The sequence below is a fragment of the Psittacula echo genome (assembly GCF_963264785.1).
Source record: "Psittacula echo genome assembly, chromosome: 1".
Taxonomy (NCBI): Eukaryota; Metazoa; Chordata; class Aves; order Psittaciformes; family Psittacidae; genus Psittacula; species Psittacula echo.
Window position 1 is genome coordinate 149,491,680 of NC_137735.1, and position 26,334 is coordinate 149,518,013.

The window sequence follows — 26,334 nt, forward strand, 5'->3', positions numbered from 1 at the left end:
AATCCAAGACCTAAGAATTAATTCCAAAGAAAGAAAAATAGGAACAATTGCTAAAAGTAAGATAATTGTATGTTTTTCCATATCTTTGCATTTGTAATCATTTCCCTGGAAATATTCCATAACACCTGCTTGTCTACTGCTCTCAGGGACACAGCGAGTGTCCTACAGCTATACTAAAAAACACAAACCCACAAATTGGTGACATATAGAAATCTTACTACAATATAACTTTAAAAAGGTATCAAATGGCATATTCTTTAAAAGTAACATGCAAAAACAATTAGAGGTTTTTATGGGAATCCTTGGCAGTGTTAAAGGCCAGGTTGGACAGAGCCTTGGGTGACATGGTTTAGTGGGAAGTGTCCCTGCCCATGGCAGGGAAGGTTGGAACTAAATGATCTTAAGGTCCTTGCCAGCTCTAACTATTCTATGATTCTATGATTCTGAAAGTGAGTCTAAGCTTGGGCTTTTGACATAGAAATATTGATAAGCTTGCCTTGGTTGTTGGTTTTCATGCGTATGGGGTTTTGTGTATTTGTTTTCTGTTTCAGGTCTCAAAAAGTAGTGTTAATTTGTTGCTGGAACTCAGCCACTGAGTTCAGCAGGCTCTTATTTCAAAAGCTGTCATTGAGTGCATAGAGCCATAGAGGAAAGGCAAATGAAGTTGTTTTAAAAATGTACATAGTTTCCAAAAAACATGGTTTTAGAGCACTTTGAATATAAAAGAACTTTTCACTATAACATAAAACCTTTTCATTACCTATCCACATAATTCATCTGGGTTGTCTGGCAGCTGTGAGGGGGCAAAATGGCAGGCACAGGAACCTTACCAGATGGTGGTTAGCAGAAGGCTGAAATGGTGTTGAGAAGCACCTTTTCTTCTTCCAGCAATTTTCTTACCCAGAGTGTGACCAAAGTAGGGACTGTGGTGAAAGTTCAAGCCAAGCAGAGGAGAGACACTGTGACTTTCTGTTTAGGACACAGGTTTAATCTTGTGGACTCAGGATTTACCTGTTCTGAAGGAATTATTTTCCTCTTGACATGTAAGTGGGTAAAACAGATTCCTGCAGTAGCCAGTAGGGAGAAGTAGGCAACTCACAGTCCAGAGCAGTTTGAGCCAGACAGTTCAGACACCCTCCCTTGCTGCTGGTGTTTTTCAAGGAAATACTGAATAGTCCAGGACATGTTTACCTGAAAGATACCATCTTCTGTTGTATGTTACAGAGGTGAGAGGTAATCACCTAAAATGTTCTTGTTTGCCATTATGCAAACTGAAATTAGGAATGTTTCAATTGTAGCAGCATGGGCCTGGGAGGGACCCAGCTCAACACCCTGCACTGAGGCACCCATTCCTAGCAAATGTCTTCTCAAAGCTGTTTCCTTCTTGCTTTCCTCAAAGGTGCTATTTTAAATTTTCTTCATAGCTTGTGTTTTGCTCTCCACCTCTTTCACTACAATTTTCATAAAGGGTAGTGTTCACAACTGGAGTTTTGTAGAGTATATTTTACATATGAGGACTAATCCTGCAAATGCTCTGTGTTGCCAAATCTAACCTCTTTCATGATGCTGTATAAAGTACTGCCTTGGTTCTCTTTTTTTTGTGTGTGTTAATTCTACTGCGGAGCTTCCCTGAATTTAAGGATGTTTTAGGAGGCTGGATTCAGTCAGTTGAAATCATGCAATATGAGCAAGGTTGTAGTAAGTGTGGTGATGTTGCTTGATTTAGGTAAATGGTGTTTATTGTATGAGTAAGACAGGATATTGCCGATAATCAGAGTGGTTTGCCTTCACTTTACTACAGATACCCGTGAGAGAAGTCTAGTGCAAAACCCACTCACACTAACTGCATATATCTAAATATAGCATCACAGACTAGTGCATAGCATGATAGAAAATAGCATTACAAGTCTAAGATTTCTTCCTTTAAATACAGAATCTGGTATGCAAGCAGAAATTTCAGCTGTCTCCAGCGTGCTTCGGGAGGCATTACAATGCCCAGTAGATTTTATGGCAGCAAAGTTCAACCCCTGTTTTTTTCCCAGGCAAAGTGGCTCTGAAGTTCTCCCTTTGAATAAACAGGTGCTTTCTGTATGCCGGTAATCCTAGACAATTCTTTTAATCTAGATCTGACAGCTGATACTTTGAGAATCTCTCCTATTTGCCCAGAACATTTTTCCATAGATGTGTGTGAGCAGATGCTAGACATTTTGATATCTGTTTATCTGCCCTGGTGTAAGTGCTCATTAGACAGAAATCATGGGGTTTTAGTAATATTGGCACAGAAAGGTAGAGTAACTTTTATGGACTGTCTTAACACTTGTCACCAAATGACTGCACATTTTTAAATGTAAAATCAGGTTAAGGTGAAATGTGGGTCACAGGTAAGGAAAATAATGTTTACTTTAGTTCAATCTATGTAAATAAGAGACAAATCAGAGGAATGTTTCCAGACAGTGAACAGACTTTGTGCTAAAAGTATATTTTGTTGAACAGTGAGTCTATGGCTGCTCATGTGCATTACAGTATTTCAGAGCCTGGACAAGTCAACTGGTAGGAGGATGCTACTTTTTCAGAGGTGGGGCTTAAGCACTGCTGGTGTTTTTCCTCTGATACTCCGCACATAAGTTTTTGGGGTTACAATACAGTGTTGAAAGATGGGAAGACTTTCCTTGAGGTTTTTTTGCCTTGTTAATTTGACACTTGAAAAGCAGAGGAGAAAGCCACTGCTAAGCAGGTATCCAATAAAAAAACATGCTTAGTCCTTTAATACAAACTTACACATTTTTAATATTATTCTGGTGATTCAAAACCAAAGTAAAACATCACAATTTTAAAAAAACCCCAAACAACCAGTCTTGTGTTTTTTTTTCCTTGGGTTTTAATGTCCTTAGAGAAGGACAAGAAGGGTTGCTTTCTTGTTTTGGATCAGCCATTGAAATGTTTTCCTTTCATCTACTGGACATTTTAGCTAGGTGGTAATGCTGCAGAACCCTCAGGACAGAAAGGTAGATCACGTGAGCTCTGCTAATTCTTTCACTGATTTTCACTGACGAGATGAGAATATCCCCCATGAATCTTTAGTCCCATCCTTGATGCCTTTGTTGCTAAACCAGGGAGTTTTAAGATAGCTTTTAATGTATTTTTTTAAAATAAACATATGAAGAAGTCATATTTTTATAATCTTTAATTTGCTGTTTCTGCTTTATAACAATATATTTAAAATAAGGTCTATGGTTTTGTTGCTTTGTGTGTGCACAGAATATATTCAAGAAGGGGAAAATGGATGACCCGGGGAATTACAGACCAGTCAGTCTCACCTCTGTGCCTGGCAAAATCTTGGAGCAAATTCTTGTGGAAAAGGCACATGGAAAACAACAAGGTGCTTGGTGACAGCCAGCATGGTTTCACTAAGGGGAAATCCTGCCTGACCAATTTGGTGGCCTTCTATGATGGGGCTACAGAACTGATGGATGGGGACAGAGCAGTTAATGCGATCTACCCGGACTTGTGCAAAGCATTCGACACTGCCCCGGATGACATCCTTGTCTCTAAATTGGAGAGACATCAATTTGATGGGTGGACCACTCGGTGGATAAAGAACTGGCTGGATGGCCGCATGCAAAGAGTTACGGTCAATGGCTCAATGTCCAGCTGGAGACGAGTAATGAGTAGTGTCCCTCAGGGCTCGGTGTTGGGACCAGTCTTGTTCAACATCTTTGTCGGTGACATGGACAGTGGGATTGAGTGCGCCCTCAGCAAGTTTGCCGATGACACCAAACTGTGTGGTTCGGTTGATACGCTGAAGGGAAGGAATGCCATCCAGAGGAACCTTGGCACACTTGTGAGGTGAGCTGATGCCAACCTTATGAAGTTTAACCATGCCAAGTGCAGGGTCCTACACCTGGGTGGGAGCAATCCCAGGCACAGCTACAGGTTGGGCAGAGAAGAGATTCAGAGCAGCCCTGCAGAGAAGGACTTGGGGGTGTTGGTCGATGAAAAAATGAACATGAGCCGGCAGTGTGCACTCGCAGCCCAGAAGGCCAACTGTATCCTGGGCTGCACCAAAGGAGCGTGAGCAGCAGGTCTAAGGAGGTGATCCTGCCCCTCTACTCTGCTCTTGTGAGACCTCACTTGGAGTATTGTGTGCAGTTCTGGTGTCCTCAACATAAAAAGGACATGGAACTGCTGGAACAAGTCCAGAGGAGGGCCACGAGGATGATCAGGGGACTGGAGCACCTCCCATATGAAGACAGGCTGAGAAAGTTGGGGCTGTTCAGCCTGGAGAAGAGAAGGCTGCGTGGAGACCTCATAGCAGCCTTCCAGTACCTGAAGGGGGCCTACAAGGATGCTGGGGATGGACTCTTCATCAGGGACTGTAGTGACAGGACAAGGGGTAATGGGTTAAAACTTAAACGGGGGAAGTTTAGATTGGATATAAGGAAGAAATTCTTTACTGTGAGGGTGGTGAGGCACTGGAATGGGTTGCCCACGGAGGTTGTGAATGCTCCATCCTTGGCAGTGTTCAAGGCCAGGTTGGATGAGGCCTTGGGTGACATGGTTTAGTGTGGGGTGTCCCTGCCCATAGCAGGGGGGTTGGAACTGGATGATCTTAAGGTCCTTTCTAACCCTAACTATTCTATGATTCTATATAGATTAAGAGCAAGAAGAAAGGGCTCAAAAGAATGAGGAATGTCCTACATTTATGGTACATTTGCCTTGGTCCCTTTTAAAACACTCTTCTAATGTACTCATTTTAAGGTAATATCTACACTGGTACTGTGGATGGGAAACTCTGGGATGATCAGTGGTGATCCAGCTGCATTTCATTACTCAAATGGGGCAGGACTTGTCTGAATGTGGTGAGTAATGGTTGTGATGTGAAAATGACAAACTTGTTCGAATAAACTTCACCGAATGAGAAATTTAAGTGATATAGTAGCTCCTGTTAATGTTTTCTGATTCTTTTATGCAAATTTGTGAGAAGCCTACTGTGATCATGTAGTTTTTCCTTATGCAGGCAGGATTAATGCATAGCTAGTCACTCCTCTACCCCCTGAGACTGGACGGCCATTTAAATAAAGAACAACGAATTATAGAAGTCCTTCCATACAAAGCTTTTTGAGCGTGGTCTAAAGACACAATTTATCCAATTATTTTCTTGCCTTAGGGTCAGAATGTATTTTAGAAACAGTTCAAATCTTACAAAGGCATCAGAGACTCAGAATAGTGTGTCCTGGTACCATGAAAACAGCTGGCTGGCTTTAGCCTGTTTTCCTGAACATGTGACAGTTACTGAGATGTTTTCCCTATCCCTGAAGTCACTGTGTTAGTGGTTAGTCTTGACTGAATTTGAAAGAATTCTCAAAGATTACTGAACTTTTGTGAGTCTTATGTAAATAATTGACTATATGGAAGTTAAGAAACCAAAAAAGAGACCGAAATGAGTCAGTGTGAGACCAGAACTCAGCTGTTAACTTTTTGGCAGCAGTCAGTCATCAGCTTGTGTTACTGATGTGTTACAGCTCTAGTGAGCTGTAAGGAATGTTGTCCCTTGCTTACTATAGTACTGGGGGAAAATCCATGTTTTGGAGCAGAGGGCATCTGGTGACAAAACTGTATAGTGTCAAGCTTTACTAATTTTACTGCTCTCAGAAAAACTGCTCACTGTAAAATACTAAACACGGTAGATCTGGGCTTTGTAGTTTTACCTGAGGATTCCTTCTAGGATTCCCATGTGACCTGTGGAACTTGGGCCCTCAGCTGAAGAGAAGTAATTAGATAAATCTTTCCTAAAAGTGGTTTTCTTCCATCTTTTTCTTTGGGTTATAAAATAAGCAGCAGCTAATCCATTTTGTTTTACTGATTTAGTAATCCTACCAGTTCTTTGAACATGTTTAAAATTGTCTGGGAAAACAGAGCTCAATTTCTTTGGAGGTTCGGACCAGATTTTTTATTAAATAATAGGAACAGAGATGACTAGATTGAGATTATACTGGTACTTCCTTTGCAAGTAACTTTCAGAGACAGTTGAAGGAAACTTTTAAAGATGTGGTTTATGCAAGGATGATAGTTGAGTGCTTTTTAGCCTTTGCATTTTGTGATCGTCATTTTGTCAACCTCCTGGTTGTATCCTCCTATTTGCATCTCAGGAACTCCAGACTATGAGCCAATATGTGGCCGGCCCCATGGAGTGCGAATGGATCGGGATGGTAACCTGATTGTGGTGGATTCTTATTTAGGCCTGTACAAAGTCAATCCAAAGACAGGAGAGAAATCCCCCCTGCCGTCAAGTGAACAAGGTAATGCTACATTCTGTGGGGAAGTAGACTGATCTGGGTCTGGTCCTCACGTTTATATATAGACAGGGAGATCAAGACACTTTATTCAGTTGAGATCAGTACAAGTGAATGTGGGGACTGGGACTGATTGAAAGCCCATTGGCTTTATATTTTTAAGTTTGTTGAAAAAATAGAAAAAAAGCAATTGTTTTTGTCAGAGGCTTGGTATCTGTTTATGTTGAGCTGCAACCTGCACGTATTTCCTGCAAACGGAAGTAATTGGAGCTTGGACTTTAGCTGGGACAAATTAAGGATATGGGATTTGGAATTGTAATATCTGAAATCTTAAGCTTACGTAGATCTCAGTAGTTTTGAACACTTAGTGGTTTTGTACTTATTTTAATTGGTGGTCATGTTAATTAACTAGGTGTGGATGGGCTGCCTTTCAAATTCCTAAATGGATTAGAAATATCAAAGAAAAATTTATTTTACAGGTTCAAGTAGCAAGTGGGGAAGGTGACATCACAGATACGAGGTGAGACAAGGTAATCTTTGTGGCCATTTGTTTAGGGAGCTTAAGTGTTAATTTTTGTGCTGGCAGCAGTACTAGGCCACAGAAGAGACAAGCTTTTTTCAGTTGTGCTTGTGTGTTTTAGCCAAGCATACTTTGAATGCAGCATGCTGCAGCCCTGAGGCAGAGGATGGGCTGTGCTATTCTGTAGCTGCTTTTCCAGGGAAAAAAAAAAAAAGCCACCAAAAAACCAACCCAAAACCATCCGATCAACCTCCGGTACGACTACCCAAAGAAACTGTCATGTGATACACTGCAGTCAGTTTTGCAGCATGTTAGTTTCTTTTTGGGATCTCTATAAGCATGCTCTTACACTGCTGTAAATGGAAGGTAGCAAATTGTTGGTGTGCTTGAAGGTATCTTTTTGTGTTGTCAGAGCCTCTGCACAAAACTCTATCTAGAACAAACTTTCTGTAAAGCTGAAATTCAGCAAGGTCACAGACAGAAAGTTTACACTGAGTCTCGTCTTTACTAGCAAAACTGTGGATAAAATTAAGCAAGGAGAAAAATCAAATTAAGGGAAATACATTTCATTTAAGGGATGGGAATTGAGATCTAAGTTTATTAAAGAAAAAAAAAGCTGAAATCTCTTATGTGTCACTTGCTGTTTCTTAAAACTGTCAGTCATTGTTTGGTAGTTCATCATTTTGCCATTTAGTATTTCATACTTGACAAGGGGTTGCCAGTGCAAATGACATACAGGCAGTTTCCTCTTCACAGGGCTTACATGTGTACAATTCAAATCTGCCCTGCAGATTTTTAGCAGAAGAAACTTAGGCAAATTATCTCACATCAGAAGCACAATATCGGATGTTTACTTGCTTAGCAGAATACTCATGAATGCTTTCTGGTTTGATCTGAAGAAGCTATAATGGCTTGCAGAAACCTGATAGCCCACAGTATTTTGCTAAAGCAGGAACTGCAGGATAATGTATTTTGAACTTCGGGCTTTACAACCTGCACGTTCCTCTGATTTTGCCAGGATGCTGCAATCAGCTTGGCAAATGACATGAACAAAATCTTTTGCTCCTTTAGTGGTGTGAGCTGTTTTTTCTTATAAAGATGACATCTGCCATTGTCTAAAGTCTGCTTTTAGCTAATTTATGTTAATACAACTTTTGAATATTTTCTGTTGTAATGGAAAGCAGGTATTTTGGCAGTCTAGTTTTTCTTTATTAATTAGATGTATTAATTCAGGTATTCAAAACAAACCATCTTGATCACCTCTTGGTCTATGACCCTGCAACAAGAACAGGAAGAACAGTGCTCAGTGGCTTGTACATGGCAAATGGGATTGCACTGTCTCCTGATGAAGATTACATATTGATAGCAGAAACCAGCATATGTAGAATCATACAGTATGATAACACCATTCTTCTAGATATAAAACTTTACATATTATTTTATATTACATGTTTTTTAATCCATTTGTAGACAGGATGTTCATATTCTTACTTTTTCTGTTTTCCCTTTTCAAAAAATGTAAACTGAAGATGTGCAGTTCACAGGGTTGCTATTAGAAACAGTCCAAATTACTATTTTTCTGCTGCAAGACTTGCATATTTTGGTTAGTTCTATGTAAAGATTAACAGTTGCTCTTCCCACTGCCAAATGTTTTGTATACTGCTTTACTGATACATTGGGGCTCTAATTCCCTCAGACTCAATTAGAATTATCCCAATGATAATTACATTAGTTACATTATTACAGTTACAACAGACCTCAAAGGACAAGTGTCACTGCATGATAATGATGATCAGCATAACACCCCATTTTTCCCATTTTAAGGGGACTCAAGTGTTTTAAGTGTTCTATTTCATGGAAGTTCTAAAGCCAAATTTACTACCAATTTTCATTTAACAGGCACATTTTCTATGAATAGGTGTTTTGACTAGAACCAGGGAGTACTGTTTATGTTACTAGTAGAAAGAGGAAGGTTTTGAGCAATCATCATTACTCAGGTTTAGTCCCTCTTGCATTTACTACTTCCTGCAGAGTCCTTTTCTATGTTTTGAAAAAATTTCTTGTATGAATCAAACTGATGTCTTTTCCATGCTGTTAAACTTGCTGTATTTTGCAGCAGCCACTATAACTCAGATACAGAATTCCCTTTTTGCAGCTATTGGGTGAGTGGAGTTAATGCAGGAAAAAAAGAAGCTTTTGTGGACAACCTCCCTGGGTATCCACACAACATCAGATTATCAAACACAGGCTTACAGAGTTGGAGTATCTACTGTTCGCTTTCCCAGTTTCTTTTCTCCTTTTCTGGATGCTTTAGGATCATATCCATTCCTGAAGAGATTCATTGTAAAGGTAAATTTGACACTATGTAGTAGTAGCCATCAATGTCACAAAGTATTAATTTTTAAGTATGAAAGAACTTATTCTTCACTAGGAAACACAAAAGATTGCTTTATATTTACCAGCCGTCATACAGCACGTATCAACTTCGACTGAGGATTGTTTCTGTTTTACATATTAAACCACAGCAGTCTCGCTGCTGTGGTAACACCAAGATCCCATTTAAAAGTAAAAGAATCAGTACTGACAGAAGGAGTCCATAGCTGCAAGCCCTCAGCCCATTGTTTATAGCAACATGCTATTGTCAAGGCAGGTGAAGAACCCTTTACAGATTGCCAAGCAGGAGTTGTGGAGCTGGTTATGATTAACCATGCTACTTTTTCTAGGAACCATGCCACCTTTTCCCTAGAACTTGCACAGGAAAAACACTGAAGTGGGTGATTCAGTTGTTTTCCATCAAGTCCTCCTTATTCCTGCTTTTAGAAAATAGGTGGCTTTTGGCAGCTGGAGTAAGTTCAAACAATTTCCACACCTTTTTGAGCAAGCAGGCACTCATTGTACTGTTAAGATCAGACTGCCAGCTTTAGACACAGTCCAGTGGATATTATCCAAAGATTAAGTGACACTTGAATCTGACTAGAGCAACATCTGGAATGTAATATATTAGCATTGCCTTTTCTTTATAGTCATGGAATCTCCACCCTCCTCCCCTTGTATGAAGTGTTAACACTATTTCTTTGTCTAAAACAGGTGACTCCTTTATCATTCTACAGCATTTTCCTTCACAAATATGGCTTGTTCTTGGACATTAATGACAAAGGAGACATTGTGGCAAGCTTCCATGACCCTGATGGCAGCATCGCTTAGGCTGTCAGTGATGTGTTTGAGCATGATGGGAAGGTGTATCTAGGCAATACAGAGCTGCCTTTTCTTGTGGTGCTACAGTAAACTTCAGTTTTCAGAAGCTGGAGCATCAAAAGAAAGGTAGCAGTGTTGTTTCAAGCTTCTGTTAAATGTTTTTCTCTACTTAATGGATGACTGCTAAGTCACTGGAGGAAAAATGAAACTGATACCACATGGTTAACCAGAAATGAGAATACAATGCAAAAATACTTGTTTTAGAAGTTTGTGAAAGCCTCAGACTTACATAGGTTAAAGGTACCAGATCACCTTGCTCTATAGCTCAGAAAAGTTATGTGTATATTTCTCAACAGTTGCACACCATCATCAAGGAATTAAAACTCTGAGGGCTGAGGTGAGTAAGTAGCACATATCTCACTGCTGCTCACAGTTCCCATTTTGGAAAAAGCCTTATGTTGGATTTTATTCTTCCTCTTTCCCAGAGGCTGAACATACTTTGTTTTAATTATGAACAGCAGTTTCTCCATTGTCCCTTTTGTTAAATTTTTCCATCTATCCAACTACATCAGTTTCCAAGGAAATATGAGCAAGTACAGCTTGTGTTTCAATTTGTTTTCTCATCTCAGCATTTCTTCCTGGTGCAAAGCAGTCACATGTTGTCTTGCTAAACTCTCTACATGAGGTTCCCTGTTACCATATAAAAGTTCACTAGCAGCCACTGTTCAGTAGGGCACTGTTAGCAGGGCAGTAAGCAGAGAACAGGTTTATAATTAATTAGGAATTGTCTTCAGAAGTGTGACACAGCTGGATCCTGTGGAAAGGTTTAGCTCAAGTTCAGTAACAAAGATAAAGATAGGAAGTTTGATAGGCAGTTTATTTTTTCTTTCCCCAAAAGTGCAGCAGTGAACAGGGTTCTCTGGAAGGGCACTTTCTATACAAACGTTCAAAACAGCAGAAGTTAAGTATGCTCACAACATGCTACAGCAAAGTATGCTCACATACAGAGAGAGTGATACAAATACAAATTAATCACAATAAACAATAGCTGTTTCATTATGATAAAATATTGTATTTAGGTTGTAGAATCAGTCTTAAATTTAATGTGATTGAAAAGGTGTTTTGGGGGTGTTTTGCATGTCTGTAACTGTTACAGCTTTATTCTGCAAAATGAAGCAGCCCAATGCACTGGGCTGATGCTGGGTAAGCATGTACTGGCTGTACTCACGTATGCTGAAGTGGTATCAAATGGTTTTTGGTTTAGGATAATGTAATAAAATTCTGAACTGTACTTCTCCCTGTATAATATCTACTTTACCTGATGCAACCATTAAAGTTCAGAGCTTGGCTTTGATACTCATGAGTTTTAAAAAATAAAAATAATCACATTTTACCTAAACTTAACTCTGTACCAGTAAGCCCCTTTCATGTAACACAAATGCCTTCAGTAACAAGGTACAGATACAGCCATGGTCAAATAGCATCTGAAATGGTATTTCCAGAAAGACCATTTATTTTTAAAATCACTTACTTGGGAATCAAGGTTCCTTCATAGTGTTTTTTTAATCACCAAGGATAAGAATTAACACTGTTCATTCAAGGCTGTAAAAATACTCAGAATTAATTCTTCATGGAAACAGCAGAGGAGCTCTAGCAGCAGTGGCAGGCAACTGTTGGGCCCTGTTCTTCCTTCAGCTATGTCCTTCTGCTGAACAGATCTTAAGTCTTTATCAAAAGCAGAAGTGAAGCAGGTGCTTGCCTGAACCACTGCTGTGGGTAAGTAAGGGCTGACTGATTTCATTCTGAATTTCAGTTTAAAGCAACGCTTATTACCTATGACAGATTTCAGATATAGTGTGTTTCTCTGACAGGGAGCGTGTAAGTTATTGAGTGTAGTTACAAAGCGCTTTACAGGTGTGTGCAGAAAGCAAGTGCCAATTTGGGTAAAACATCTGATCACACATACCGTATAGTCTGTATCAATTCTGTCAACTTTCATATTAGGTATTAGGCAAAAATTAAATCATCCAAAAGAAAGTTCTCTTGTTATGGCTTAAGATCACTTGAAGAAAAGACAGTCACACATCTGTACCCATAACAAAGTTTGGGATTTTTTCTATTAAGAAGTAACATACACATTACTTGCACTGAAACTCAACTCAAGTAGAAACTTGACACATGACCTAGGTTGGATAGAACTGTTCAGGGTTTAATATGCAGCAATCAATGTATTTCCCCTTAGCCTTCACACAGCTACCAAAATTAAGTTTAAACAAAGAACATGTCTAAGTCGCTAGAATTATCGGAAGAAAACACCATGTAAATGAACTCCAGGTTTAGCTCAGTGTGCAAGAAAACACTTGAGAGCATGAAAACAACTTTGGTTTTGTTTGTAAAGACAAAACAGAGTCTGAAGGATACTGACAGGCAATACTAAGGCTTGAGAAACAAAACCAGGATAAAGCTACAGTTGTAGTGAAGGAAAAAAAAAATGTCCTGAGTATTTGAAAGCATGTCAGTAGTCTGAACATCCAACCCCCTCTGCATTTATACAGATGCTGCAGCTGAAAAGTTACCTTTCAAGTGATGATTTTTTTTTCAAATATTTGGTCACTCTAGAGATTTGAAACAGTAAGTCAGAGTTGAGACAAAAAGCTGTATAAAACCTAACCTGTAGACCACCACAGAAGTTTGCAGCTCTAAGCTACATGAAGGACAACTTCTGTGCTTCAGCATTAAAAGCCAAGGAAGTTCAACTTCCCTTGTCATGGCATTATTTGTATCCAGTTTGTGGGTCTGTGCACTGGGCTATGCAGCTTCACAGTTCTGAGTCATATTTTGTTGCCTACTTCATGGTTACTTAGTAAAAGGTTTTATGTGACAGAAGTTGAAATCATCATGCTCTCTATTTGGGTAAAAGATCCAAAATAACTAACTGAAAGTAGCTGTGCCCCAGTTTGCCTGAGAAGAGAACAATCGTCTTGCTTGATAACACAGCTGATTTGCCCACAAGCAGCATGAACTTGTCTTGCAAAAGATAGCCAATTTGATGTTTCTAGGAGGTGTTTTCCCAACAAAGCTATACAGAATTTACATGCTGACACAAGTTTTGGTGCTTTTCAGGATTCAGAAAGATACTCCAGTTTGGGTACAAGTGATGGCTGCAGTTCAGACAAGCCCAATCATAAGGATGATGAGACAACATCACCCTCCCAAAGGGAAGCTGAGTGATACCACGCTGCAGTCAGGCATCTAGGCAGACAGTCCTTTGGTGTCAAGGCCACTTACTGCGGGTCTTGAGTAGTTACATCTCAAGCAAAAAGCAACACTCTATGAAGCACTTAAACTGCCTAAAGTAGCTCTTTCAGCCTAACTTCTAGTGAGCAACAATTTCATTATAGCTAGTTTGCTTTCAGAATAATTTACCTTCAAGAATCTAATCAACATAAGATGTTAGACAAAGACATTCGGAGGTTAGAGACAGATCAGCTTTACTGTGGTGCCCAGGTTTGTTTTTTTTGGTTTGTTTTTTTCCTGTTGTAGGTTTTCCTTTAGCATTACTTTTGTTCATGTATTAAAAGACTTCAGGGTTAGCTCAAAACACAGGCACACTTATTTGAATATTTGTTAGTCTCAACACTCTTCTTTCACCCACTAAGAAGCCTATATTAAACCCTAAGATACTTTTCAGTAGTACACAGTAACCCATTCCAGCATTTCCCACTAGAAGGATCTTAAAAGTTACATTCTTGTTTGCAAGCTACCAAAGCTGTCCTACAAAATTCATTGGTCTCACTTGAAGTGGTCTCATTGAAAGAGGATATTTAGACACTCACTAGTCTGATCCTACAGCTCTGCCTAATGCCTTCCTACACTCTTTTGGGCTATTTTGCTATTGTCATCACCAGCTTTCAGCTTGATACAGGAAATCTATAATTAAACATAGCTTTTGAGAAAGTCTGTAACACTGAATATGGGTGAGCATTACTGTGCAATAGCACCTGTCTATCCAACCCAACTCAGGTACACATTTATGGATCTTTAGAACAAAATAAACTGCTCAGATCCATAGGCAAAGGTTCACCTCTGTGCCTGTTATATGAAAAGGTACTTGAAAGACAAAGGTGGTAATCAATTATCTGAGCAAGACAGATTAGCTGTGTCTAACGATTCAGAGTTAGAGTTCAGCTGTAAGATATACGTATTGCACAAGGCAACCAGCTAAAGACAAGGGTTTTTCTTCCAAACAGGGTTTGAACAAGCCCATGAAAAGTCTTCCAGCTGTGATCAGCAAGAGGTACGGAGACAAACCTGCTGCAGTCACTGGAGAAACTGGCCAGTGGGAACCAATTGCAAGAGGCTCTGAAGTGCCTTACAAAGGCTGTGCAGAGAACCTCCGAGCCCGAACACCATGGTTGCTGAACATGAGCCGTGGGTCAAACCTGTACCTATAGAAAGCAACAGAGTCTGTGAGTGACCAGGAGCACACAGTGACCAATTCTTCTGCAAACAGGTACTTCCAGAAAAGCTTTGGCCACATGAATAGTTGCTTTCTCAATGGTATGCAGCAGGGACAACCTCTACATATTATAGCAGGTGAGTTATAATGACACACAACTTAGGAGTTGATAGTCTCCAAAGAAATAAATACTAGCTACAACATGCCAACACCATATTGGCATGTATAACATTCAGTATTCAAGAGATGCATCCTAACAGAAAGCTTTGCTGCCTCAAATTACAAACTTATGTAGCACAACTGTAAGGGCATTTAAAACAGTGCTTAAAAAGCTTCACTCCAAATGATTACCAACCAATTTTTGAGGTAAGAAGTGCTATTAACTTACAACAGCTGACTAATTCATACAGCTTAGGTCTTACAGGAAACATTCTTTGCTAAGTGCATTTCCAGGAACAACCATATCAAGTATTCGGAAAACAGCTGCCTAGGGCAACCTGCAGAGCTTTTCCTTGTTTGCAGGCAAACCTGAGGTCACTTGCCTCTGACTACTCAGCACAGCTGTAAGCTTCAGCTATTCTAAGTCAGGAGTGGCTGACAAGATTAAAGAAGTAGTATTAATACCATCAAGCTTTATTTGGTAGATTAAATTAAAATACAGATTAAGCATTAAAAAAAAACCAGAAACAGCAAGAAAGCATCTCTATCAAACAACAGTATGTTATCAGCACTATAGTAATCCAACCTAAATACCCTCTATAAAAGCCTAATTTAAAAATATATAGTTATATTTAAAAGCATTATATAAGTAAACTGAATTAGTACTTACCCAGGATCAAAGATACCTGGTGTACGGCACGTTGCTCCCGAACAGGACTGCAGCATCATTAATCGATAGTTCATCTTTTCTAGAATTTCTTGATCAATTGTTTTAGCAATGTTGTTGATCTGGTGTGGATCTGCAGTCAAGTTATACACTTCCACAAACACCTGGAGAAGAAAGTTCCTGCACTGTATTAAGTCCTAAATGCTAATTAACTTTTAATCATATTATTTGAGAAGAACATTTAAGGACAGCATATTGTCTCAAATGTTTTTCGTAATGATGCTGCAGCATTCCCACACATAAGCTGTATTTAGCCATGCAGTTAAGTGGTCAAAGACAGGAGAGTGTGTAGGTAAAGTTTAGTGTGATAGGGCTATTACTGGAGAAGTTTTTACTTATGCCTGAAATACTCCTCCACTACACAGCAGATTTTTTTCTAACACATAAATGGAACCTGTCTTATGACTGTAAGACCACAGCAAGAAGCCATAGCTAAGCTGGCTGCTTTTTCATTACTGGATCTCAAATACACTGTTTCCTGACCATCACACCACCACTGTATCAGGTATCAGCTCATCAGGTACTTCCAACTGTCAAACTCCAACAAGTGCCTTGACTGTGCATACAACACAGACTGAATATCAGTATGCTATAGCCCTCATACAAGAAAGCTTTTTTGTGTGCACATGCTTTGACAAGGTTTTTTGTGTGCTTTGACAAGGTTTGTCTGGAGGATTTTAGGGCAGATTTGTTTTTTTTGGTACACTAAATCTCTAAAACATTTTGTGGGACAAATATTACTCAAACATATCTCAAGAATTCAGCTGAGGTTTTGTCTGTGGCTAGAGTAAGAGGCCTGATTGCAGATGATGTTGATTTAAAGTGTCTAATGTAGATAAAAATGCATCCAGCCAGCCTTTGGTTGCAAGCCTTCTTCTAAGGCTCACTGCAAGGTTTTAAAAGCCACATTGCTGCATCTTCCCAATACTGTTAGTCTTAATTCAGCTGACACAGGTGAGCTCCATAACCAAAAAATGCTCCAGCCATTACTGGGAAAAAAAAAAAGGTGACATGTAGTATATTATCAGAAAACTTTGGAGTCTACTTTTATGAGTAAAGTTGCAACACTCATCTGACTTCACCATAAATTGTCAGAAAGTAGAAAAATGAAGGGCAGGGTCTGCTAATCAGCATCTCAGTCTCCCACACAGTCTTTCTTGCTATCTTAGCACCAAAACCAGTATGTGGGATTTGCTTCCCTGGTTTAAGCTGTTCATTGTAGACTAAAAGAAAGTGTTCTGTGTTGTGGCACAGTAACTGGGTATACCTGCTGTTTATGCCTTTAGCTGCAGTTCATTAGATTTGTAACCCTGTTGCCTCAAACTCAGTGCGTTCTCTGGAGCAACTGTGTGCAAAGGGGCACAAGTAAAGATCAGCCCTGTAACACACTAATGAGATTTGGAAGTGGGGACATAATGTCCCTTACACACAAACAAGTTAAGATAAGGTCTGAGACCTTTCTCATTTCTTCTTTCTTATTTCACCAGACAAACAAGCGAGTGTTGGAAGAGAAATGATGAGCCTGGGGTTTCAGCTCTTCCAAAGGAAAAAAGTTGCAGTTTAGCCCAAGAGCAGCAGAGGTAGAGTGTAACAGAAAATATTTGCCATACAGAAGACTCTGCTGCATGGAACTGGGGTAGGACAGAGAACTGAGCCCAGCCCAGCCCCCCATGAGGCTGTTAGGCAATACCAACAGGCAACAGTTACAGTTTAGACTCTTGTCCCTTCCTCACCCCCTTCCCACCTCTTTTTTTTTTCCTAAACTCACCAGTTTGGGTCAAACATTCTCACCAGTAGATAAATACTTCACTGTTTATCCTGCAAGCAAGCTAGTCAGCTTTTCAGAGTACTTTATGAAAGCCTTTAGAGCAGATAAGAGTGCAGACAGTCGCTTGCAGCTGTGAACAGTTGTCATCTGCAAGTAAGAGAGAGACTTACCTCCCGGTCATCAAACTCACAGTACTGCAGGTCCCAGGAAGTTGACAGTGTTCTTACACAAGCGTACGTATTGTTATAGGAATCTTCACACACACAGTCTGGGAAGCAGTGCTGTGAAGTGAGCAGTGAACAAAAACTTCAGAGCAGGGGAAAAAAGATGAACTAGCAATCTTCTTCCTACAGCCTGTACCAGCTCAAGCTAACTGCAGTTAGTCGATGAACACCAGAGTCTAAGTCTAACACATGCAAGTCTCCCCTGGGGATTTTAAGTAAAATCTCAGCTCTTCTAAATCTGAGAAACTTGTTATTAACCTCACTACAATTAAGTGTGTTTTGTCTGGGAAGGTAATATGCATACACTGAGGGAGAACATCCCAACACACAGTACTGAAGACCACACCAATGGGATGCTTTACTTAAAGCAAACCCTCTTTGATTCAGAAGTAGCTACGACTTATAAAAGTCACAGACAACAACTGTACAACAAGGTCACTGGAAGTTTAGAAAAATCATGGTGTTGCTACCATCCACTTTGCCAAGCCCACACTTTCCTGCGTATTTCTCCAGCCCTGAGGCCCTGTAGATTCCAAACGAAAGGGGGGCTGTGTTCTGCAGGGTCACATGGACATATCAGTTCCACAAGGCTGCATGTCTCCCTCCAGTTCCTCAATGCTGGCAGGACCTACAGAGCTAGCTCCTACTCACCAAGACACTGGGATCTTACTGATAGAACCAGGTTAGCCCATACAGCAAACAGGCTGAATCCAATAGTTATTTTCTAACATTAACAGATCTTGTCGTTCTTACTGTGACTCCAGGTCCTAGGCCAGGACAGGTAGGATCACTGCCGTTGTACCCTTCTCCCTGGTACTCCACCAAGAAGTCTGATCTCCATGTCTCATTTTTGTCTCCTCTCTAGGACAAGAGAGAAACATCATAGTATTCACTGTACTGTGAAAGAGAAGGAATACTCTATGCCCACTGCTTACAAGGCAGTTTGAGTCATGATCCCTAGTTTGGGTCAGCCTTAAAATATTAGCCCTAGGTTAGAAGGAAAACAAGGATCCAACTCCAAAAATATTAGTACACCTTCTTGTGAGGGTTTAAAGCACTATCTGCAATTTATATAGAATCCTGCAGTAATATCAAATAGGAATAACATGGCCAGATACAACTATATTACAGACAAGAACCCCTGTAGTGAGGCTGCTTGGTTTATATCACGCTATCACAACAAATAGAAAAAGACACCCTTGGCATAAGAAACGATAAACAGCTTTAAGAAGCAACTAAGTTTTAAGCTGCTCTATTCGGAACTTCATTTTAAAGACAGAGGAAGAGGGAAGTTTAAAGTTAGTATACAGCATCATCAGAGGCACACACAACAGAACAATGAGTTTCACAGTTTTGATTCCACCAGAGTTTAAATTAGATGCCTTTTACCTGCTTCTGTCTAACGAGCAGCTTAAGGTTTGGATATAAGGTTTTAAAAGCAAAGCACTGTTTTAAATCTGGATGATCCTTCATTTCCAAGTAAGCTGCCTTCAATTTATAGACTGAATTTAATTAAAACTAAACAGATCAACTGCAAGCAGCTTTATTTAAATAGGCTTCTGCTCACCTATGGGAAAGGTCAAGTTTACTTTATAAAGCTGCATACGTTTTTTCAAAGTTCAGGGGGAAACACTAGTTCTACCAAAAATTGAGGCAAACCAAAGACTTCAGTAAGAACAGTCTGCTCTTCTCCTGTGTCTGTGCTGAGAAATTCTAAGGAAAAAGGGAGGGAGAGTACAAGGTGAAAAAAACCATACAGCCTTCAAAACAGGAATTCTTACAAATGGCAGGACTAGCCAAAGGATGACACAGCTTTCTCTTACAAAGTGACCACAGAGTTGTAGGGCTTATGAAAACACATCTGCATTTCAACAAGATACCTACTTTTTTCACTAAGCTATGAACACTCCACATGAAAATGACATTGAGGGAAGAATCTTTCTTTGAGTCTACTGAAGGAAGTAGTATATTCGCTTTGAAGAATAATCCCTGCAAGAATTGTTGGTTACTATCCCTGTCTCTCTACTTACCAGCAGTGGCAACAGTGACATCCCATCCATTTGGGTCTTATTCAAGTCATACCCTGCGATGTCCAGAATAGTGGGACCCAAATCAATATTTGCAACAAGCATCTGCAGGAGGAGGAAAGCTTACTTCAGAAGACTAGAACTCAACAGATAAAATACAGAAGTCTCATTGTTACAAGTACTTGTCATTTTAGGTACACCTAAACAGTACTTAATTTTTTCTTTATAGGCTAGTGGACCCTGTAACATTAAAAAGCTACGGCAGGGTCTGTGTAAAGTGAGCTTCACACTTTGCACTTTTCACTACTTTTTGTATCCTGCAATTAAATTAACTGATTGAAGCAAGAGCACACAGCTGTTTAGAATGAGGTTTTTGCACCTTTGCTGCTCCATGTATTTAATTTCACTGGTACATACACATGTATATGCAGGAGGATAAATTACAGTCTAAAGTTGATAACTGTGAAACAATATTAACTTCTTTCTTACCGTGTTTGTCTGATTTGGTTTTATCCCTGGTCCTCGAACTAGCAATGGCACTTTGATATCAAACTCATACAGCTGCCGTTTGTCTATTGGCAAAGAAAACTGGCCTATACAATAGAAAATGGAAAAGGTTAAACGGCTTCTGATTTTACCTTTGAAGAGTTCGTTACATAATTTCCAGCAGCCAATTCTTTTTTACAAAGTCGGAAGAGGTTCTTAACCTGAACTACACTAAAAGTGGAGGACAAGAACAAGCGACTTCAAAGTATAAGCAGTATCTTAAAATATAACAGCTTAGACACTGTATTTTTAATTGTACTGCATGATTCAGACTTAATTTTTACTGATTAATTCTTTCCTGGCAACTCTTCCTAAAGAACACAGGGACCCTTCCTCCATTTCTGTCCTAACTTCATGTATACCAGGACACAGTGGCAGTGATTAATGATAAAATCCACAACCAAACAATAAAATCCCCAAACACCCCACACTGCAGCTCCAAAATGTTTCTGCAACTCAGATCAGTATTTCTCATGTCTACAGTGTTTCACAGCTGCTGTTCCCACTTTTCTGGAGTGGTCCTGAGGGTGAAGTGTTACACAGTTCCTGGATCTTCTATAAATGTTCAGTAATCAGTGAGAATTTTACCAGTGTGGAAGCCATTGTCTGATGTGTAAAAGATGTATGTGTTGTCTAATTCTCCATTCAGCTCCAGTTTCTTCACTAGCTTCTCTACAAGGTCATCTACTGACAGCAGAGTTTGCCACCTATACAGAAACAAAGTAATTCATGTTAGAGCATGGAAAAAAAATCAGAATAATTCTGACTGCAAGGCAGGGCATTTGTATTCTGTTTCAAGTCAGCAGTGTATTCACTGCAAGTGGATTATTTTGCTTGCAAATTCTGAAAACAAATGTCATAGATTACTACACTGTACTTTTGAGACTGCAAGTTAAGATAGAAACAGTCTGTGTGTCTTCAGTTCTTGTTGATTTTACTGTGTAGTGTCTGAGAATGACACCAAAATACTGATTACTTCTTATCTGGAGACAGTCAAGACCAACTTTGAAGCAACATGGTGACAAAGAGTCAGTTATCTCCTGCAAGGTCACTTGTTATTTCTTTATATGTAGTTTTTAACATTAAAAACCAAGACTGCTGTGAATTTTTCTATACAGAATCTTTTCTGCTTGAAAACCACATCAGCTATTTTGTATTGCTCATAGAATATCAGGGTCCATTATTCCATTGTATCTAAAGCCTTGAATAGCTACAAGCTATTCTTTCCTTTGTCATGGGGTTTGCTGTTGAGACAAGTGACTGCTTCTGTAAGTCAGTAATGAGCCTCCGCAGACTAGCATTATGCTGAATTAGAGTTACTCATTCTTGGATCCTGTTGTCTCCAGAATTACTTTAGGATTTTGCTGCATGATTTTATCTTCATGTTTCATAAAGCAAGAGCCTGAAAATCTTGGTTTTCCATCTTCAAAGTAACAAGAAAATACCTGATAACAGCTCAAAACTGAGATTATTACTTAGTTAAGCTAATGTCTTGTTTCAAAACTTTTAAAGAAAATAAGCCTACAGTTTACAGGTAAAGAAATACCTTTCTTTCTCTTAAAAAAAGGGAACAAGCTGTATCTTCACACTATTCCCCACATCCCATTTTATAAAAAGGAGCCAAGCTCCTGCCCTGGACAGTCAGGTGTTTTCACATAAAAAGACCACAGACAGAGCCAAGGTGAATGAATCAGATTAGCTGGCAGATAAATCAATCACATTTGATGTATGTTATGTAAGACTCCAGAGTCCAAGTGAAATAGAAGGTAAGGGCATGAAAACCTGCTGTCTGCTGAAAGAGAAGCATTAGGGGTACTGAGCACGACTGGTCTTTTTAGTGATAAATGATGGCAGTATTTGGGAGCAAAATATTCCTGAAGTCAATGACAAGTTTCTTTGCAAAAAAGTAAGCAGAAGGTCAAGTCAGATGCCAGAAAACCACTACAGATGCAATTTGACATCCATGGTCAGGCTTAGTAGAACCTGTTTAAAAAAATACCTTTTCTTTTTTAAAAGATGGTAACAGTTCTGAGCAGCTCTCAGGCAACAAAAAATTCTTACCTCTTTCTATAAGCATCATCAAGAAACTGTATTGAAGAGTTGGTCATTGGAGTCTTTGCTTGTCGGATTAACCAGTGCTTGTTCTACAGAAATAAAAAGAAAAAAGACAAAGATTAGCATAGGAGAGAACTACCAACTTTTAAACCTTTCCCAGGCCAGTTACAGCAGAAATGTTGCTTAGTGGAAAACATCCACATAATGCCTGTTAAATAGCCATGCAATGCTATCAAATTGACCTGACACCAATTTTCTCTCTTAGTTCATCTAAAAATCTAAGTTGCAAGAGAAGAATATATTACAGCTCTACTATGCTCAGCCCTTAGTGAAAAGAAAGCTGTGGATCTTTTCAAAGCAGTTCAGGGAGATGTTTGGGAAAGGAGCTAGGGAAGGGTCACCCAGAGATAAAAGTCTCATAGCCCAAGACAGGCCTGATGAAAATATCCAAATGAATGATTAAGCAGCATTATAAGACTAATTTTTTCATTTACTAGGTCAGAGATGACCCACTCACCACCCTCAGCCTGAGCCTGTATTTAGTTGGCCACTCCTCCCCACAAAGCCTCTCCTTATGCAGTTTCCCTCCTGTCACAAGCAAATGACTCTGAACAGGCTCAGCCTTTAGGGATGCACAATGAAGTGACTCATGTCACCTGCAGTTTTTTCACTTCCCTGTTTTCTGTTCTTGCCAACTGAAGGAGAGTTTTGGCATGGAGACTTAACACTGTGTCAAGTTCATTTTAAATTGCTTGGATTCAGATCTCACAGTAGTTGTAAAGGTTCTCTGGAGAGACACTAAGTCTCTACACTAAGCCTATCTCAGCAAGAAAACAGCATAATCAAGAGCAGACATGTAGTATTTGTGTGTTGTTTGAGAGAGGAAAAAGGAAAGACATCACAAACCCCATCCCCAACTCTACAGAAGCCCACCAGAGAACAACGGAGCTGGCAATACCACCTGTGCACCAGCCACCTTTCACAAGAGGTGCACTTAGGAGAGGCCCTCCTATCATGCTAGATAACTCAGGCACGTAAGTCATCTAGGACAGTAGAATCCTCCTCTTTCCTGGAGTATTTTGTTCTTACTACCTTTCTCTGAAGTTTCAAAAAACTTCAAACAGCACCTAAACACCTTTGTGGATTTCAGTACACACTGCCTCAGAGTCTGCAGTCAGTCCACTTCCCTGTCAGTCCCTGTTAAGTCCCTTTCACTGGTTACACATAAAGCTGCTGCCTCCCTACATCATGTTCCCAAAGAAATTTCAGGAGATCTTGAGACAGCACGCTATGTCTTGCCAGCAGAATCTGAACGCAGCTGTGCTCGAATTCTGCAGGAAAAACAGTGCATGCGAGAGAAATCCCTAACAACCATCTTAATCAGCTTCTCTCTCACAACAGGTTCGATAAACCACTCATATGGCCTACCAATAGTCCTGCCTGGGAAGCCAGACAGCAACCCACTCCTCGATGTAGTTCATAGCTGAGAGTCCTAAGCAGAAGTTGAAGTGTGCATCACTGGACAGACTGACAACAGCTTAACTCCTGTTTTTCATGCAGATTCTGCCTAGATAGCTCCTTTTAGTATCCCTTGCTCACATACTGTTTAAGGAAGCTAGGCAACATTCACTCAGGAATCAAGACTGTACAGTGCAAGACTCTCAAGCCAGCATTACAACATCAATGACTTGAGGGTCTGAGCTTATGTACTTGTGTGCTGCTATTGCAGGTATTGTGCCTGCCCTAGAGAACAGTGAAGCTCAAAGAAGAGTTAGGCTTCAACACCACAACACTGACAATTCCAGAAACACACTGTTAATGATTGTAGCTATTGTGTCTGGGAAGAAGGATAGTGGCTAGTCTGTTCCTGTTGGGAAACCCAGTAAAACTGCTGTATCCACAGACACTAGCTGCCAAATATAAGTCTGTCAACTTGCTTTGTATTACATAGGCACATACAGATATTTTGCTCCACATTAGGGAGCTTCACACTGCTGACTTTGCAGCTAGTCAAGTTATTTCTGGCTCACTATTTTAAAAGTATTTGATTTTACAGTAATAGAGTCTAAGACAAAGTTAGGGATCCTTTTATGGAGGAAAGAAGTCTGATCTCCATTCCCTAGTTCAAAACTTAACAGGTTGGGCTAAAGTATCTCTTAGTGCCTGCAGCCCTTTCCTCCCATCTCTCATGTTCTCATATCACACTGATAAGCACACGGTCATTTGCAATCCACAATCCTCAGCTACAAACAAGTTTCACTCTGTACTACTTAGTCATAGTGACCTTACAAAAGGGGTATCACTGGGCACCAGATAGGCAGTCAGGCAGTGTTATGTCTTAGTCTTAAGGTTAGGAGCAAATCAATTGAACACCAAGTTCTGTATTTTAAACAAACTGAATCAAACTCACGAAAGTTCTGCAAGTTAAATATCTCACCAGATTAACTGTTTGCGCTTTCAGTTATTGGCACAGTAAGTCACAGTGGATTAGTCTGAGCTAAATCTTATTTGGCCAACTTTACTGGCAGTGGAAAGTACTGCCCTGTCACAAGGATGTCTGAATTTGTAACATTAGGCTCAGCAATTCTGGTTACAGGTTATTTCAATAAATTTAAGGGAAGTTCGCAAAGTCCTTAGTGACCCTGGGACCTGTGGCTCATGATTTCGTGGAGTCCAATATGCTTGTCACTCAGGGGCAGCTCTGCCATGAGCTCAAGTAACGGACCACCCAGCATCCATACAGCAGATGTATACAGGAATACAAGGCTCACACCTGAGCCTTTGTGTAGCATGCTACCTATGTGTGCTCCTGAACATACTGAGAGCAATGACAGAACATTCTAAGACATCCAAAAAGCCTGGAAATTGGACAAGGAATTAATTTTTCTATTTATTACTCATAACTCCATTGCACTGCCTTATTTTTGCCACTACATTTTTTTTATTTACAAGATATTGGTAGGCAAATATCTCAGTCACAATAAACATATCTTACCCTGACTGGCTGATTAACATAACCAACCAACAGTCACAATATTAGCCTGAATAGGCTTAACATGCAAGTGTCTGCTCTCACAAGTAGAATAACCTATGCAGATTCTATCTTACCTTGCCATGAATATTAAAATTGCTGTTTCTTGGTGCACTGACATTCTGAAAGCTCTTTGTATACTGTGGAGCAGCTGTCCAAGGGGAATGCGGTGCTGGAGTTGAGATCATCATAAAGAAAGGCTCGAAATTTGATTTATACTCCAAGAAGTCCAATGACATGTTGGCCTGTGAACAGTTTTGTTGGGAGAAGAAAAGTCATACATCCAAAAGCAAATAGCAAGCATTTAAAAAATCTGTACTAGACATTTGTAACTTATTTAGAGCTTGGTAGTACTGAGAACATTTAAACTATTTCAGCAACTTATTGCTTGCTCATATCCAAATATCCAGAACAGCAGCTTGTGATAAAAAAAAAAAAATATCCCAAGTGTTCATGTTAAGCAGATTTTTTTGTCCCACATCTCTGAACAGCTTTCTACTACAAACTCAGAAGTTTGTGCTATTCCGAGTATTAACAAAACCCACCTAAACTTGGCTTTCAAGTACAACTGGAGCTTTCTTTCACACACTGAGTCTCTCAGATGCCATCCCCTGCCTGACAGATCCCAATTTAGCAGTTTAATTTCTCTTCAGAAATAGAAATTGTTCTGAAAAAGAAAACACCTCCAGCCCCATTGTCTATAGTATATGCTCTTTCTGTAGCAATCTCCTTGTCTATAAGGGGTGCCACATTTCTGCTGGTGAAGCCAGAAGCTCTAGGTAAGGACGGTACCAAACTCCACTCACTTGCACCGCCTCAGTGCACTTTCATTTTCGTTTCAGCCTGTACACTTTCAATTAGCGAGTTCCACTCACAATCCACAGATTGAGAGTTTCATATTGGCCTTCCCTTGGTCAGCCTTTGAAATTACAGCTTCAAAGGTATTACTTGCAGGTGAGCTCTTCACGATTCAAATCTTGCAACATTTTCCCTTCCTGCCCAATTAGTATACCCCATTGTGGATATTCTTTTCTGCCTGTAGAAGAAACTATACATTAAGAATTCCCTCTTCTTCCTTCCTCCTAACTCAAACATCCAAGCAAGTTAAATAACAACAGAGTTAATGGAGGATAAGACCTGTGTAAAGTTTGAAAATCTGGTTCAGAAGCCAATATGATAAAGGTACACTCCTAGAGATGGTCAACTTAGATGTTGATAGAAGCTTAAACTGCAACATGTTAGGACTGCAGGAGCCAGATCCAGGTGCTCAGATTCCTAGTACCAGACTTAAGTACCAAGATGTGTCAGGACAAGAAAGTTTGTGCATCAT

General features: G+C 39.8%; 1 protein-coding gene across 7 annotated transcripts in view; it reads right to left on the minus strand.

Moving 5' to 3' along the window:
* GNS (glucosamine (N-acetyl)-6-sulfatase) overlaps positions 1-26,334 on the minus strand; it is a 33,039-nt gene that overhangs the window by 1,661 nt on the left and 5,044 nt on the right. For 2 of the 7 annotated variants that reach the window (XM_080639291.1, XM_080639287.1), the window contains 9 exons: positions 25,082-25,249; positions 21,980-22,062; positions 20,507-20,625; positions 19,862-19,965; positions 19,376-19,477; positions 18,099-18,206; positions 17,292-17,402; positions 15,313-15,457; positions 10,873-14,456 (listed from right to left, as the gene is read on the minus strand). In XM_080639291.1, coding sequence (XP_080495417.1) covers positions 14,329-14,456; positions 15,313-15,457; positions 17,292-17,402; positions 18,099-18,206; positions 19,376-19,477; positions 19,862-19,965; positions 20,507-20,625; positions 21,980-22,062; positions 25,082-25,249 — 1,068 coding nt within the window. In that variant the 3' untranslated portion in view covers positions 10,873-14,328. Of the gene's footprint in view, positions 1-1,038; positions 1,192-10,872; positions 14,457-15,296; positions 15,458-17,291; positions 17,403-18,098; positions 18,207-19,375; positions 19,478-19,861; positions 19,966-20,506; positions 20,626-21,979; positions 22,063-25,081; positions 25,250-26,334 lie in introns of those variants that run through there. The other 5 variants (XR_013958918.1, XM_080639288.1, XR_013958917.1 and 2 more) reach the window with 5 other exon arrangements.